General features: G+C 35.4%; 1 protein-coding gene across 3 annotated transcripts in view; it reads left to right on the top strand.

Annotated features, from left to right (window-relative positions):
- The first annotated feature begins 3,115 nt into the window (after positions 1 to 3,115).
- Positions 3,116 to 15,050, top strand: part of scml2 (Scm polycomb group protein like 2) — a 28,128-nt gene continuing 16,193 nt past the window's right edge. For all 3 annotated transcript variants that reach the window (XM_067387221.1, XM_067387222.1, XM_067387223.1), the window contains exons 1-5: positions 3,116 to 3,153; positions 3,261 to 3,331; positions 3,634 to 3,868; positions 4,943 to 5,031; positions 5,297 to 5,540. In XM_067387221.1, the coding sequence (XP_067243322.1) occupies positions 3,670 to 3,868; positions 4,943 to 5,031; positions 5,297 to 5,540 (532 nt within the window). In that variant the 5' untranslated portion in view covers positions 3,116 to 3,153; positions 3,261 to 3,331; positions 3,634 to 3,669. The remainder of the gene's footprint in view (positions 3,154 to 3,260; positions 3,332 to 3,633; positions 3,869 to 4,942; positions 5,032 to 5,296; positions 5,541 to 15,050) is intronic.

The raw sequence follows: 15,050 nt of genomic DNA on the forward strand, positions 1-15,050 counted from the left end.
GGACTTGTTTTCAGAATTGTCTTTGGGACTTATTGGTTTCAGCATCATCTGGAGTTTTTCGCTCAATCCTTTGGCTGGATAAGAAAGTAAGAAACAAAGCAAAAATACATGTTTTTATTGCATGTTTCTTGAAAAAAAAAAATCCCCAGATTACATTTATATATCCCTATTTTAGACATTTTATCCTAATTTAATATTCGTGAATATATTTAAATGCAGTGTTGTGTGTAATGCATTACTAAGTAAATAATTACTGTAATTTAATTACTTTTCCCTTGAAAAAGTAAAGTAAGGGATTACTGGTAGCACTTTATTTTATAGTCCTGTTCCCCATGTATGTACAATGTACTTATTACAGTAATAACTAGGTACTAACCCTGAACCTACCCCTAAACCCCATGTAGTTAAGTTATATTACCAGTATTTTCTTAGGTAAGTATACTGTAAGTACACATAATGTAAAATAAAGTGCAACCGGATTACTCCTAATTTTTCTGAAATTGAATGACTTCTGATTTGCATTATATACTGCATAGACTATAGAACAATTCTATATAAAACAACACTGCTGCATTTAACATCAAAATTTTGATGTTTAAGAATATTTTATTATTTATTTCACAGAATTAAAAGAGCAGTTTCATGTTTATCCTTGCATTGTTCAACTGATCGAGGTTGATATGGGATTTTAGAAAATAATTTGTAATAATAAGTAATGCCAGTACTTTTTAGAGAGAGTAATTAGTATCATAATCTAATTACACTGTTGAAGATGTCATTAGTAGCTAATAATTAATTAACTTTTAGAGTAACCCAACACTGTTTATGTAGTTGGACCTTAATAACCACCTGGTGCTTATATAGTACTGAATTCATTTTAAAACCTGAAGCTTAGAATAACTTAATTGGTTAAGCAAATTAGAGTAGATTACAATTTATTTATTCTCAGTTCACAAATATTAAATATTGAAGGCTGTAGTATTTTAACATTTCACTTTTGCATATTAAAAAAAATAGTAGGCTATTTTAGAAATGTCATTTATTTGTTAATGGAATTAAAATGAAAGGCCAACATCCCATTGTTTTTTAGTTAGCTTTGTTAAATCCCATTAAGAATCATTTAGTGGACTAACAGAGGAATAAAAGGGAAGTCCCTCATCCCACTGTCAGTTTGCACAGGACGTCAGCTGCAGCCAATTTCCCCCAAACTGAGATGTGACTTATCACTTGCTGAGAGAGCCAAGGCTTTGATCAGAGAGCCCAGGGTCCCTCAGAAGCTCAGTAACTTATTATGATGTCAAATAGAAGAAAAGCTTTTCTTAGTCGAGTGCTTTGATTCTCCAAAGGTATTTGTGATTTAGTGATAATCTTTTTTTGCTTAGTACAATGTTGGTGGAATAAATTGCACTCAGATGCCAGTAGGGAGTATAAAGTATAATCCCTGTCTTCCATAATGCTGTAATATGGTTTCCGGGACGAGTTCATGAACTCTGGGCCAAAGCTGATCTCTCTAGTGATAAAAGAGGAGACTCTTTTTAACAGATAATATTATCTCACTAAAACGGATTGGAACATAAGTTTTTTCTTTGAAAGAAGTCTTGCTCACCAGGGCTGCATTTATTTGATCAAAAATACAATAAAACAGTAATATTTTGAAATTATTACTATTTAAGATCACTGTTTTATATTTTAATGTTTAAAATTAAAGCGAAAATTTCAGCCTTCAGTGTCACAATATCCTTCAGAAATCAATGTAATTTGCACAAATATATATTTTTATTATTTGAGTAGAAAGTTCAAAAGAACAGCATTTATTTGAAATAGAAATATTTTTAGATAATGATAAAAAAAAAAATCATAAATGTAAAATGTCCTTCTTACAGGTAATTTTGATAAATTTAATGCATCCTTGCCGAATTAAAGAATTTAATTTCTTTCACAGAAAAATCTTACTGACCTCAAACTTTTGAATTGTTTTTTGTTTGTTTTTTTTGTGTTTTTTTTTTTTTTTTTCATATTTTTTCCTGAAGATAGACAAACATAATAGTGATAAAAGCCAAAATATTAAATAAAATTGATGAATATACTGTTTTGTAGAGGGGGTCAAATTAAAAAAATCTTTCTTTCAGTATCTTCATTGGATCTCAGTATTTCTCCATGAGTGAATTGTTAAATTGTACACATTTTCAATAGTCAAAAACCAAATATGGCTTGGTTACAAACATTTTTCCAAATATCTGCCTTTGTGTTCAGCAGAACAAAGAAATGTATACAGGTTTGGAACAGCTTGAGGGTGAGTAAATGATGACAGAATTTTCATTTTTGGGTGAACTGTCCCTTTAAGCAATTTTCTTTTGGTATGTCCCTCTATGGTTTATTCCCATACATATAGGGATCTCAATGTGGCTCCATGTGCAAATTGTTGAACGTTACCCACTTTCAATGGTCGAAAACCAAATGTGGGTGACTTTTCAAAACAGCTGATACTTATTGTATTTAAAGATGAATGTCCGTCCGAAGAACAAGAAAGAAAGAAACAGAACAGAATTTACTAATAGTCCTACCAATCTCTGTACAAATAAAATAATGAATCCCCCCCCCCACAATCCCCTTCTACAAAATAGTGGTTTACTCAATAAATATTCATCCATGGCATTTATGATTTTGGCTTTCATCACCATTTATGTTTGTCTTTCTTCAGAAAAAAAAAAAAAAAAAAAAATTAAAAATTTGAGCCAGGGACCTCTAGTTGTCTAGGAATGACCCAACTGTATTGCTATTAATTTCTTTTTCTTTCTTTCTTTCTTTCTTTCTTTCTTTCTTTCTTTCTTTCTTTCTTTCTTTCTTTCTTTCTTTCTTTCTTTCTTTCTTTCTTTCTTTCTTTCTTTCTTTCTTTCTTTCAGTTGGCTGTTTAGGATCTGTCCAGTTTCTGTCCACTTCATGTGGTGCTCCAGGTCATCATGGGCAAAACCCATCAGAAAGGTCAAAACTGCTTTGTCTGCTGTTAGTCCCTTTTCATAATGAAGTAACTTAATTGTTATTATTCTCTACTTTCTTGATTGACTGTCTTTTTAATTGCAGACAAAAAATACAGTAATAAGGAAAAGTCAGGGAGGAATAATGAGGATTCACTCCCTTCACAAAAGCTCACTGGTACAGCCTACTCTTTCTCTATTAATCTGTATAGAAACAAAAACATGTACTGTTTACTCTAGCCCCTATTTCCTGATGTACATTTGACTCCCCTGCTCATTCCTCAGAGCCGTTCAGCTGGGAAACATACTTGAGAGAGACTTCAGCCTGTCCTGCTTCCCCCAGCTGTTTCAGACAGGTAAGTGTCTTTATGATGCTGCTTTTCTGCCAATATTAATGAGTCTGGATACCAAAGATACCAAAGAGTGTGTGTTTGTATGTGTAATATATATCGGACACACACACACACATATATATATATATATATATATATATATATATATATATATATATATATATATATATATATTATATATGTGTGTGTGTGTGTGTGTGTGTGTGTGTGTGTGTGTGTGTGTGTGTGTGTACTATATGCCAGTATTCATATATTATTCACAGTATTTCATTAACATTTCATGGTAATGTTTTCTCTTTCTCCAGTCCAGAATCCCTCCCAGTAATGATTTTAAAGTAGGAATGAAAGTGGAGGCTTGTGACCCGAGGAATTCCACCTCTGTTTGCATCGCCACGGTGATGGGGTTAATGGGTGTGCGTCTGCGGCTCAGACTGGATGGCAGTGACAACACCAATGACTTCTGGCGATTGGTTGACTCCTCTGACATTCAGCCTATAGGCACGTGTGAGAAGAGTGGCGACATGTTGCAGCCACCACTGGGTAAATTCTGCACTGAAGCATTCTGGGATATAAAACGGCAAAATAAGATGCATTACATAAAAATCAAACATTGTTTTCCAACTAAAATAATGTAAACACAAAGCTAAAATATTAGTGTTCAGAATATTAGTGAAAAGATTCGACAAAATACAGTTTAGCTCTGAATAAATTGGTTTTGAGATCAAATTGTTGTCAATTTTAAGCGTTTTGTGGAAAACAGAGATCCCATGTGATAGTTATATCATTATCATGATGTCATGTTTAAGGGGAAAAAAAAAAAAAAAGCCAAGTTGATAAGAATCTAGTAATATTTTCTTCTTTAAAGAGGTCCATGATTATGATTTCACTTTTTTAATTTTAGTTAGTGTGTAATGTTGCTGTTTGAGCATAAACAACATCTGTAAAGTTATGATGCTCAAAGTTTAATGCAAAGGGAGATATTTTCCTTTACATAAATTGCTTTTTAAGGACTACAACAAACGGCTGGTAGGGACTACAACAAGTTTCTTCCCAGGTTGGTGACATCACAAACCCCAAAATTTACATAAACCCTGCCCCTGGGAGCACACAACAAAGGGGGTGAGGCCATGTTGGGCTGCTTTAGAGAAGAGGAAGAGTTGTTGTAGTAGAGTGTTGTTACCATGCTGTGTTTGACTCAATGTAAGGCTGAACACCGTTACTGACAATCGTCATTTTGGCTGCGTGAGATTCTCCAGCTTTGTTGTTGTTGAGCAACCGAAGCACGAGCTGTTAAAGCTCCGCCCTCTTCTGGAAAGGGGGCCGGGAGCAGCAGCTCATTTGCATTTAAAAGTACACATACAAAAATGGCATGTTTTTGCTCACACCCAAATAAGGGAATTAATAAATAATAAATGATCTGTGGGGTATTTTGAGCTCAAACTTCACAGACACATTCTGGGGACACCAGAGACTTATTACATCTTGTAAAAAGGGGCATAATAGGTCCATTTTAAATAAAGCACAATAATGATTTGAAAGTGAACTTTTTCCATGCATACAATATGCTTATTTTATATTCTGTTCATAATCTATTGCCTGTTTATATATCTTCAGGGTTCAGAATGAATGCATCTTCATGGCCCATGTTCCTCTTAAAAACATTAAGTGGGGCAGAGATTGCTCCAGCCTTAGCCTTTAAAAAGGTAATTGCTTCAAATGGCAAACCATGTTAACACGTTTTTCATGGATCTATGAATAAAGAAACAGAAAGTGGAGAGTTTGTTGCACAACACAAATTTGAATAATGTAAAAAACCTTTCAACTGTTTACAGCTTAGCGTAAACATTGCTTTTTAAAAAATGAAAAAATATCTTTCTCATATTTTGAAGTATCAAAATTAATTTGCTATATAGCATATTTTGAAATTAAATTTGTATATGAATGATCTGTTTCCTGTGAATGCCTCAGGAGCCGTCTAAACCCACTCAAAACTACTTCAAACCTGGTATGAAATTGGAGGCAGTGGATCGAAAAAATCCCTACCTCATCTGTCCGGCTACCATCGGAGAAGTGAGAGGGGACAAGATATTCATCATGTTTGATGGCTGGAGAGGAGCGTTTGATTACTGGTGCCTGTATGACTCCAGGGACATTTTCCCTGTGGGCTGGTGTCAGCTGACCAACCACAGTCTACAACCTCCTGGCAACTGCTGTGAGTACAGTCTCTGACCACTAGGGGTCACTACAGTTTTGTTTTGTTTTTCTTCAGTGTGTGTACAGAGAAATGTCATTGCCTCATGTTGTTTGGGAGATGTATTGGGGTGGGGGTGATGTGATCAAACAAGACCTTTTTTCTCTATAAAGTTTAAAGTCTGTATTCAAATATTTAGTGACTTCAAGTCCAAGTGAACAGTGACTTTGGCACAATTTTGTAGTTGTTTGCTTGATGATGAAACATTTATAATATATAACAAGTTTTCCAAGGTAAAATCATTTAATTTGATAAATTAATAATTGTTTACAAAATGAAAATAGACACTTTTTTTAATAAAAAGATTGATGTTTAGTGTTTATTACTATTATTTTAATAGATCATTGATGTCAAATGTATAAGAACTGCTATAGTTTTTCAAATGTAAGAGATATAAGCTATAGATTTTGGCCACAGTTTATACATTTTAAAGGCTGTTCACACCAAGAACAATAACTATACTGAAGATAGTAAAGATATTGTTCTAAATATAAAAGAATAGCCACACCACAACTGTAACGAGAACGGCACAGAGAAACAATATCGAATCACTTTCAGAACAAGTTTTTCCAGCTGGTTATTGATAAAAAATATTGACAGCCAATCAGAATCCATCCTGCTGGAGCTCAAGCATTTAAAGCTGCAGACTACAAAAGTGTGTGTGTGTGTGTGTGTGTGTGTGTGTATGTGTGTGTGTGTGTGCTTTTGTTTATATTACATTGTGGGGACCAAATGTCCCCACGATGTAATATAAACCTGAATTCACCTACATCATGGGGACCAACCACCGGTCCCCACAATGTAAATTAATTAATAAAAATACTAAATGATGTTTTTGTGAGAAAATAAAGGAGTGCACAGTTCCCTGTGATGGTTAGGTTTATGGTTAGGGGTAGGGTAGGGGGATAGAAAGTACGGTTTGTACAGTATAAAAAGCATTGCGGCCTATGGATAGTCCCCACAATTCACAAAAACAAACATGTGTATGTGTGTGTATACAGTCAAACCAAAATATATTAAGGCACCTTGAACATTTCATTCATTAATAAAGTTTATTCACTATAGTTTAAAAAAATGGTAATAAAATATGACATCTCATCAGAGTTAAACTGTGTCAGAACAAAATAATCTTAATTATGTCAGAGAACACTTAAGCAAAACATGGTCAGGTCAAAGTGTCTGAATAATTTTTGTTTCCAAATTTTTATCAATTTTACTGGTAGTCCACTGTATGAAGAGTTTTTGGGTATAATATGTCAGTTTACTTTATTTTGCTATCCTCACTTACATAAATGAACTATAGTGTCCTGCACCCACTAGTAAAAATACATAAAAAATATCTAAAATGTTTTGGTTTGACTGTATATATATATATATATATATATATATATATATATATATATATATATATATACACACACTCACACACACACACACACACACACACACACACACACACATATACATACAGTGGGTACGGAAATTCAGACCCCCTTAACTTTTTCACTCTTTGTTATATTGCAGCCATTTCCTAGAATCATTTAAGTTATTTTTTTTCCTCATTAATGTACACACAGCACCCCATACTGACAGAAAAACACAGAATTGTTGAAATGTTTGCAGATTTATTAAAAAAGAAAAACTGAAATATCACATGGTCCTAAGTATTCAGACCCTTTGCTCAGTATTTAGTAGAAGCACCCTTTTGATCAAATACAGCCATGAGTCTTTTTGGGAAAGATGCAAAGTTTTTCACACCTGGATTTGGGGATCCTCTGCCATTCCTCCTTGCAGATCCTCTCCAGTTCTGTCAGGTTGGATGGTAAACGTTGGTGTACAGCCATTTTTAGGTCTCTCCAGAGATGCTCAATTGGGTTTAAGTCAGGGCTCTGGCTGGGCCATTCAAGAACAGTCACGGAGTTGTTGTGAAGCCACTCCTTCGTTATTTTAGCTGTGTGCTTAGGGTCATTGTCTTGTTGGAAGGTAAACCTTCGGCCCAGTCTGAGGTCCTGAGCACTCTGGAGAAGGTTTTCGTCCAGGATATCCCTGTACTTGGCCGCATTCATCTTTCCCTCGATTGCAACCAGTCGTCCTGTCCCTGCAGCTGAAAAACACCCCCACAGCATGATGCTGCCACCACCATGCTTCACTGTTGGGACTGTATTGGACAGGTGATGAGCAGTGCCTGTTTTTCTCCACACATGCTGCTTAGAATTAAGTCCAAAAAGTTCTATCTTGGTCTCATCAGACCAGAGAATCTTATTTCTCACCATTTTGGCAAACTCAATGTGGGCTTTCATGTGTCTTGCACTGAGGAGAGGCTTCCATCGGGCCACTCTTCCGTAAAGCCCCGACTGGTGGAGGGCTGCAGTGATGGTTGACTTTCTACAACTTTCTCCCATCTCCCGACTGCATCTCTGGAGCTCAGCCACAGTGATCTTTGGGTTCTTCTTTACCTCTCTGACCAAGGCTCTTCTCCCCTGATAGCTCAGTTTGGCTGGACGGCCAGCTCTAGGAAGGGTTCTGGTCGTCCCAAACGTCTTCCATTTAAGGATTATGGAGGCCACTGTGCTCTTAGGAACCTTCAGTGCAGCAGAAATTTTTTTGTAACCTTGGCCAGATCTGTGCCTTGCCACAATTCTGTCTCTGAGCTCTTCAGGCAGTTCCTTTGACCTCATGATTCTCATTTGCTCTGACATGCACTGTGAGCTGTAAGGTCTTATATACACAGGTGTGTGGCTTTCCTAATCAAGTCCAATCAGTATTATCAAACACAGCTGGACTCAAATGAAGGTGTAGAACCATCTCAAGGATGATCAGAAGAAATGGACAGCACCTGAGTTAAATATATGAGTGTCACAGCAATGGGTCTGAATACTTAGGACCATGTGATATTTCAGTTTTTCTTTTTTAAGAAATCTGCAAAAATGTCAACAATTCTGTGTTTTTCTGTCAATATGGAGTGCTGTGTGTACATTAATGAGGAAAAAAAAAGAACTTAAATGATTTTAGCAAATGGCTGCAATATAACAAAGAATGAAGAATTAAAGGGGGTCTGAATACTTTCCGTACCCACTGTATTTGTATTTGTGAGCAAAAAGCAGTGACACTGCAGACTCCTAATTCTTCTTGACAGCAACTTTTATTTAACATGCGTACTTTGCTGGACTACACATATCATTTCCTGATGTGTCGTAAATCTGGGATGGGATGGTTTATCGCTGTCTGTTGGTGCTGTTCAAATGTTTAACCCGTGCTTAAGCAGTTTGTGTGGCTCTGGCAGAATAATTGATGTGAAGTGAATGAAAATTGACTTCTTGATGGATGGTGGTAGTTACGTGTCTCCTATCAGTTCTTCCTCCTCTGAATACTTTCGAGGCATGTTTACTGCTCTCTTCCTGCTTTTACCAGAGCGGACACAACCAGACAGAAAGGATATTGGGTGTTGGGAGAAGTTTCCCATTTATCCTAGTCAGACATAAGGTTCTTTAAACAATTCTGGAGAAACTGAGAATCTGTGGTCCTTTTTTCCCATTATTGTACAAAAGCTATTGTTTCACATACGTCCTGATGCACTGAATTGAGAAATTGTGTGAGATAGCCAGAGATTTTTGGAAAATACATTGAGTTTGATATAGTTCGTTCTAATATTTATTTGTTTGTTTTGTTTGAAAGGCATTTTGGAATATTTCTCCATTAAGATACTGGTTGAAATAATATGGCCAAAATAAAGTGATTGTGTCTTTGAGACTCAACATAGTTTAAATTTTCTCACAGCCATCAGTTGGCTTTTCATTTGGAAGTGTTGTAAATTATTGACAGAATGATTACAATTCACTGCACAAGTTTTACGGAAAATGCTTGGATCAATCCATGACTCAGCAGTAATTTATTGTCTGAATGATTTAAAAGAGCTTTATTCAACAAAAGACTCCTGCTTTCAATACAGCATATATGACTGTTCTTTTAAGTTATGTTTTTTGTTTGTTTGTTTTTTGAGTGCTAAATTTAGTAAGACCACGTAGACTCATTTTATACAGTCAAACCAAAATGTATTCAGGCACCTTGAACATTTCATTCATTAATACAGTTTATTCACTGTATGTTAAATATCAAACTGTGTCAGAAAAAAATAATCTTAATTATGTCAGATAACACAATATGTCACAGTTTACTTTATTTTGCTATCCTTACTTACATAAATGAACTATAGTGTCCTGCACTCACTAGTAAAAAATACATCAAAAATGTAGGTTTGACTGTACATAAATATGAAAAAGCAAATGGTAAAAAAATAAATTCTGATGATATTTTGTAAGTTGAATGGAGGCATGAATGCAGAAACTAAGTTTATATTTTCCTTTCAGTTGTGATTTGTCTTAATTTGTCTTGCATAGTCGTTTTAACTGATCATTAGTGAATACCACCTTTCTAATGAGCAATAGAATGTGAAGAAAAAAAAAAAAACATGCCTGTTGGTGTTTGAAGGATGTCTTATTTTTTTTTCTGTATTTCTAGTTTTTCTTGTTGGGTTTTACCTCGGGCGCAGAGCACATTGTGTGTGCGCAGATGCGCATATATTAATAATGTAGCAAAAAACAACAGTATTAAGTGCTCAGTACAAAGGGAAGGCAAGCTTTGGACACAAGACAAAGGATTAGCTTGCGGTTCAGATCTTTTGCAGTTAGTTACAGATAAATGAAGCATTTAATTATTCCTAAAAAGAAAAGTGTTCTCAGTTTCCCTGTAATCTGAGAAGACTTTGGAATATCTGGAGTGTGCTAGAAAACATCTTCTGAGAGTTTGTTTTGCAGGTCGTCAGTTCAATTTATGTTTCTCATGTACTATTACGAAAGAGCTCAAAGATTCAGCCTCTGGCTATGCCACATAGGAAGCACATTTATAACAGCGTTTAAGAAAAATTGTCACATCGTCACACATTATTTTTTCCCCCATCTCAGATGAGAATTTGATACAATATTTAAAAAAAATTCCCCACTGAGTTTGGCGTTTTTTAAATTCTTTGGATTGAATTATTCATTTAAAAAGCAATAATCAGCCTGTCTACTAATGTGCAGAACAAACTTTAATGGCTGAATTTAATAATTCTTTTATTTCCCACATACCTTCATTTGTTTATATATTATATTATATTGTTTCCTTTGTAATAATTTGGGAAATTGCTTTTTAAATAAGAATAAAATGCTTTTGTGCAGAGCCTAAAATAATAATCCTTTACAAGTGTGATTATGTGGCATGCTTTGCCTAAATTACCTTCTTCATGCCTCATTTTAAGTTATTTTAGAGGTGTTTATTAGCACTAAATATATGCATTCACCTCTGCTCTTGTTCTCACACCTAAAGTGAGAACAACAGGGCACGTTTTCTTAATGAGAGTTGGTGCTTTCACACATCTCACACACTTAGGTGGCTTAATGCATTTAAAATAAATGTGTGCGACAAAGCAGACAAATCCAATTTGCTCTGTTTGTGTATTTGAAATAATCTTCACTATACACTTACCTCCAAGACTTAAACTGGGTTTGTTTGGCTTTCTGAACGGGGTTTGGGATTAGCCTACGTCCGATACCAGATTGAGATGTGGGTCCCAGACTATACCCGCCGAGTGTTTAAGAAAGCACATAAATGCTTTCAGCAGGAGCATCATTCATGCCTCTTTGGACCCGTTTGCTTCAAACTGGGCGCTCTGAATCTGATCTTCATTAACCTTTTACTCCCTTCAGCCCTAAAAGCCTGGGAGGAGCTTTGAAATGGCAGGAGACTGATTAGTATGGGATGTTGAATTTAAATGTGATAGTTTGTCAGAGTTAACAACAAGCCCTTTTGTGCCCGAGTTAAATAACATTTTAAAAAATTGACAGTGATGTCTTGTTTTTTTGTACATGTGGTTTTAAAAAATATATATATTATTGGTAGTAGTAGTAGTAATAGTAATAATAATAAAATAATTATTTATAAATGTTACATCAAAATGTAGACTAAATCAGAAAAATACTATTACTACTACTACTAATTGTTGTTGTTATTATTATTATTCATTTTTAATATTTAGTTTTAACATTTAGTCTACATTTTGATGTAACATATATAATTACTTAATACTCATAATTATAAATAATAATAAAATAATGATAATTATTATTATAAAATATTTTTATAAATGTTAAATCAACATGTAGACTAAATCTTAAAAATCTTAGTCTTAAAGATAAATTATATTTTTATTTAATAAAATACAAATACGAATAAGCTCTTCTTTGATATAAATATTAAATATTTTATTGAATTTTAATATTAATGTTATTTGGCGCCCAGTTGAGGACTGTCAACACTGGCTGATAACATGAATACCCCGCCCCCCCACCGTCTCCCTTCTCCTGCTCCCCCGCCTCCTCCTCCACTCCTCGTCCCCGCCTCCATATTAATCAGATATTGCCCGATCAGGGCTCCACCGGCACAGGCTTTGTCATGCGCTTCTGCCGCTACCGCTGCTGTTCAAACCGGGTGCGAAAGTGAGCGCGAGCTCCGGTGGTTATATTGCTTTAAAATCCGACCTTCTCAACCAAGAGAAACATTTAAACCGGATTCGTTGGAGCACAACGCGGATATAGTTGAAAGTTGGCGTTTTGGTGAGTTCCTCTGGCATATTCCGAGGCTTTTGTCTCTGATGTCTGTTGCTTTGTTTTAGTGGCTTGTGCATTTAGGTCACATGAGTTTAAATTGAGTGTATTTTTTGCAAAGGTTTCTTTCATGTTGCGTTCAGTCATGCTCTTCCTCTTGTAGTGGACTAACACTTTAATTTCTCTATTTATGAAAAGCATTCATTGAGCTAAAAGACTATGGCAAGCCGTTTTGGTATTTATTTCGTTAAACCAACCAGTATCTTTGAGTAGTGTTTGTTTATTTACAAGTAACGTTAATACAATAGTGACTGGTGTCTTTTTCAAATTCACTAGTAACTATTAATTAGGTATGAGTACTTACTCAAATAGTAATTAGTATCTATTCAGTTAGTCATTATGAATTTTTATACTGTGAATGCTTGAACACACTTCTTGCATCTTGCTTTTATTGCAGTATGCAGTGACTAGTCTGAATGGCTACTACATGGTTTAGTTAAATCTTATTGAACTGAATAGATATCAGCAACATTTGGAATATTAGTCTGAAATGAATAGTTAATGTCTGAAGCACAGATCACTATGGAATTCCATAGGAAAAATCTGTCACAGTAATGAAGGAATAGTTAGTTGGACGATTATGACCTCAAATCAAAACCTTGATTAATTGAACATTTTACCTCGATTATGATTAATGAATAATTATTTTGTTTCTGGGTTTTTTTTTTGCCCTCATAGTTCACTTACAAGGTTTACACTGTAAATATGATTGACTATTAAAGATGGGATATTTTTTCCTTTTGAAAGAGTGATCTGACATAACAGTTCACTTTCAGCAGTTATTTTATCTATGGTTTATAACATTTCTTACAGATTTCTGCTTGTTGTAAATCAGATAAATATAAATTAGCACAGTACCAGTACGAGCGATTGCGTGTGTGAATTATACCGTCTCTCTATTAATTGTAAAGCTGTGGATTGTAAATAGTTCCTTCAAAAGTAGAAAATATATGCTATAATAAGTTTTGAGTTTCTAAGATAATTTAGTGATAAATCACAGGACAGCGCTAACAACTAATTTCTGCCTTCCTGTGTGCGAGTGATCTTCACGTTTTGCGCAGCTACTGTTTGTATGAGTGTTCGTGCCACAATGCGGTAGGGCTGGGCGATATATCACATGAGATTGTCACGCGCATTTCGTCAGTAAAGCCGGTTCCCTGATTACCGCTAAATCGCCATCACCTGCTTTCAAATGGAGCGGCATTTAATAGACAGAGCCGTAGATCACTGACAAGCTACCCAATATCGCGTTCATTATCGCAGATGAATCGCCTTCGATAATGAACGCGATATTGCGTAGCTTGTCAGTGATCTACGGCTCCGTTTATTAAATGCCGCTCTCATGTGATATATCGCCCAGCCCTACAATGCAGCTGTGCGAGCATGGTAGCTCGATATAATAATACACATCCGATCGTCTAAAATCGCTTGAATGTCCAAACTGGCAAACCTTAAAACATATACAACTGACAAAGTTTAGTGAAGACGCAAGGCTCACCGCTCGCGCACCGTCTCTGTGTGTTGACTCAGCATTCACCTGCATGTTGACTGGACGGGGCAGAGTCACATGGCTACACATGCGGTAGTATGTTTTTAAGTGGGAAGTATTAACAGGATTAAAAAAAACGAAATTGCGACATGGGAAAAATTACATCGGTTAGAGATTCTGAATTTCGATTTCGATTAATTTAGATTAATCTTACAGCTCTAGTTATTTGTCAATATACCAACAACTCAATAAGTATTAGCATGCAGGGAATAAGTATTAGCGTGCAGTAAATAATTAATAATGACCAGTTCAATAGATGCTTATCACTGATGGATTAATTACTAAGATGCTAGTGACTATTGGACTACTTGTTAGTAATTAAAAAAGAAGTACCAGTAACATAAAATGGATAGGATTAAATGATAAAATGGCTTGCCACAAAAATATTTTTTATATTCCTTTTGAGAAAAAGGTAGATTAAATTGTATATATATGTGATCAATCATAAGGTCATCTATTGATAATTTGACTAAAATGTTTGTTGATTTCTGCTTTATGTTTTGTGCTATGTTGAATTTACTTCTCACTTTAATTTAGCAAGATAATAAATATATATGCATCGGTTATATTCATTTAAAAACTGATAAGCTAACTTTCAGCAGAATGGAGATCTGGTAGAATTACAAAGGTAAAGCTAAGATAATTTTTGTTTTTTTTTTGTACAGAAGCTGTACAAATACTTTAAAGGTTTAGTTGAACCGCTGTAGCTGTTTTGACTTTAGCTCTTTAACAGATTGCATTGTTTCATTAAATTGCCTGGGGCTTAGGGAACCCTATATCTCCTTTTACCACACACACACACATGCATGCGCACAGACACACACACACACACGCTCACACTCTTTTTCGGCGTTACTCCCCCACAACATGTGGTTCTAGTTCCTGCTGAGTTGAAGCCGCCGTCAGCCGTAGACAGATTGCCCGGGCTTTCGGGTCTTGTGTGGGGCGAAATGTAAATATTGTGGAAGAGATGGAGTAATTAGACTGGTTTTGCCTGGACACTTTTGTTCCACATCAGTCGCAACCTCTCCCTGACCAGACGGCCAGAAGGGTGTATGTCTGTGCACTGGGAGTCAACTTGGAGGTCACTGGGTCACGCTGCAGCAGACCGTAGAGATTCAGCCACTGGGTTAAAAATGCATTGGGTGATTAGGTAAAGTTTGTTTTTACATTGTCCGTGACCAAGCTTCTGAAAGTTTTTTGTGTCTGTTTTACATGCCC

The sequence above is a fragment of the Chanodichthys erythropterus genome, chromosome 6, assembly GCF_024489055.1.
Source record: "Chanodichthys erythropterus isolate Z2021 chromosome 6, ASM2448905v1, whole genome shotgun sequence".
Classification (NCBI taxonomy): Eukaryota; Metazoa; Chordata; class Actinopteri; order Cypriniformes; family Xenocyprididae; genus Chanodichthys; species Chanodichthys erythropterus.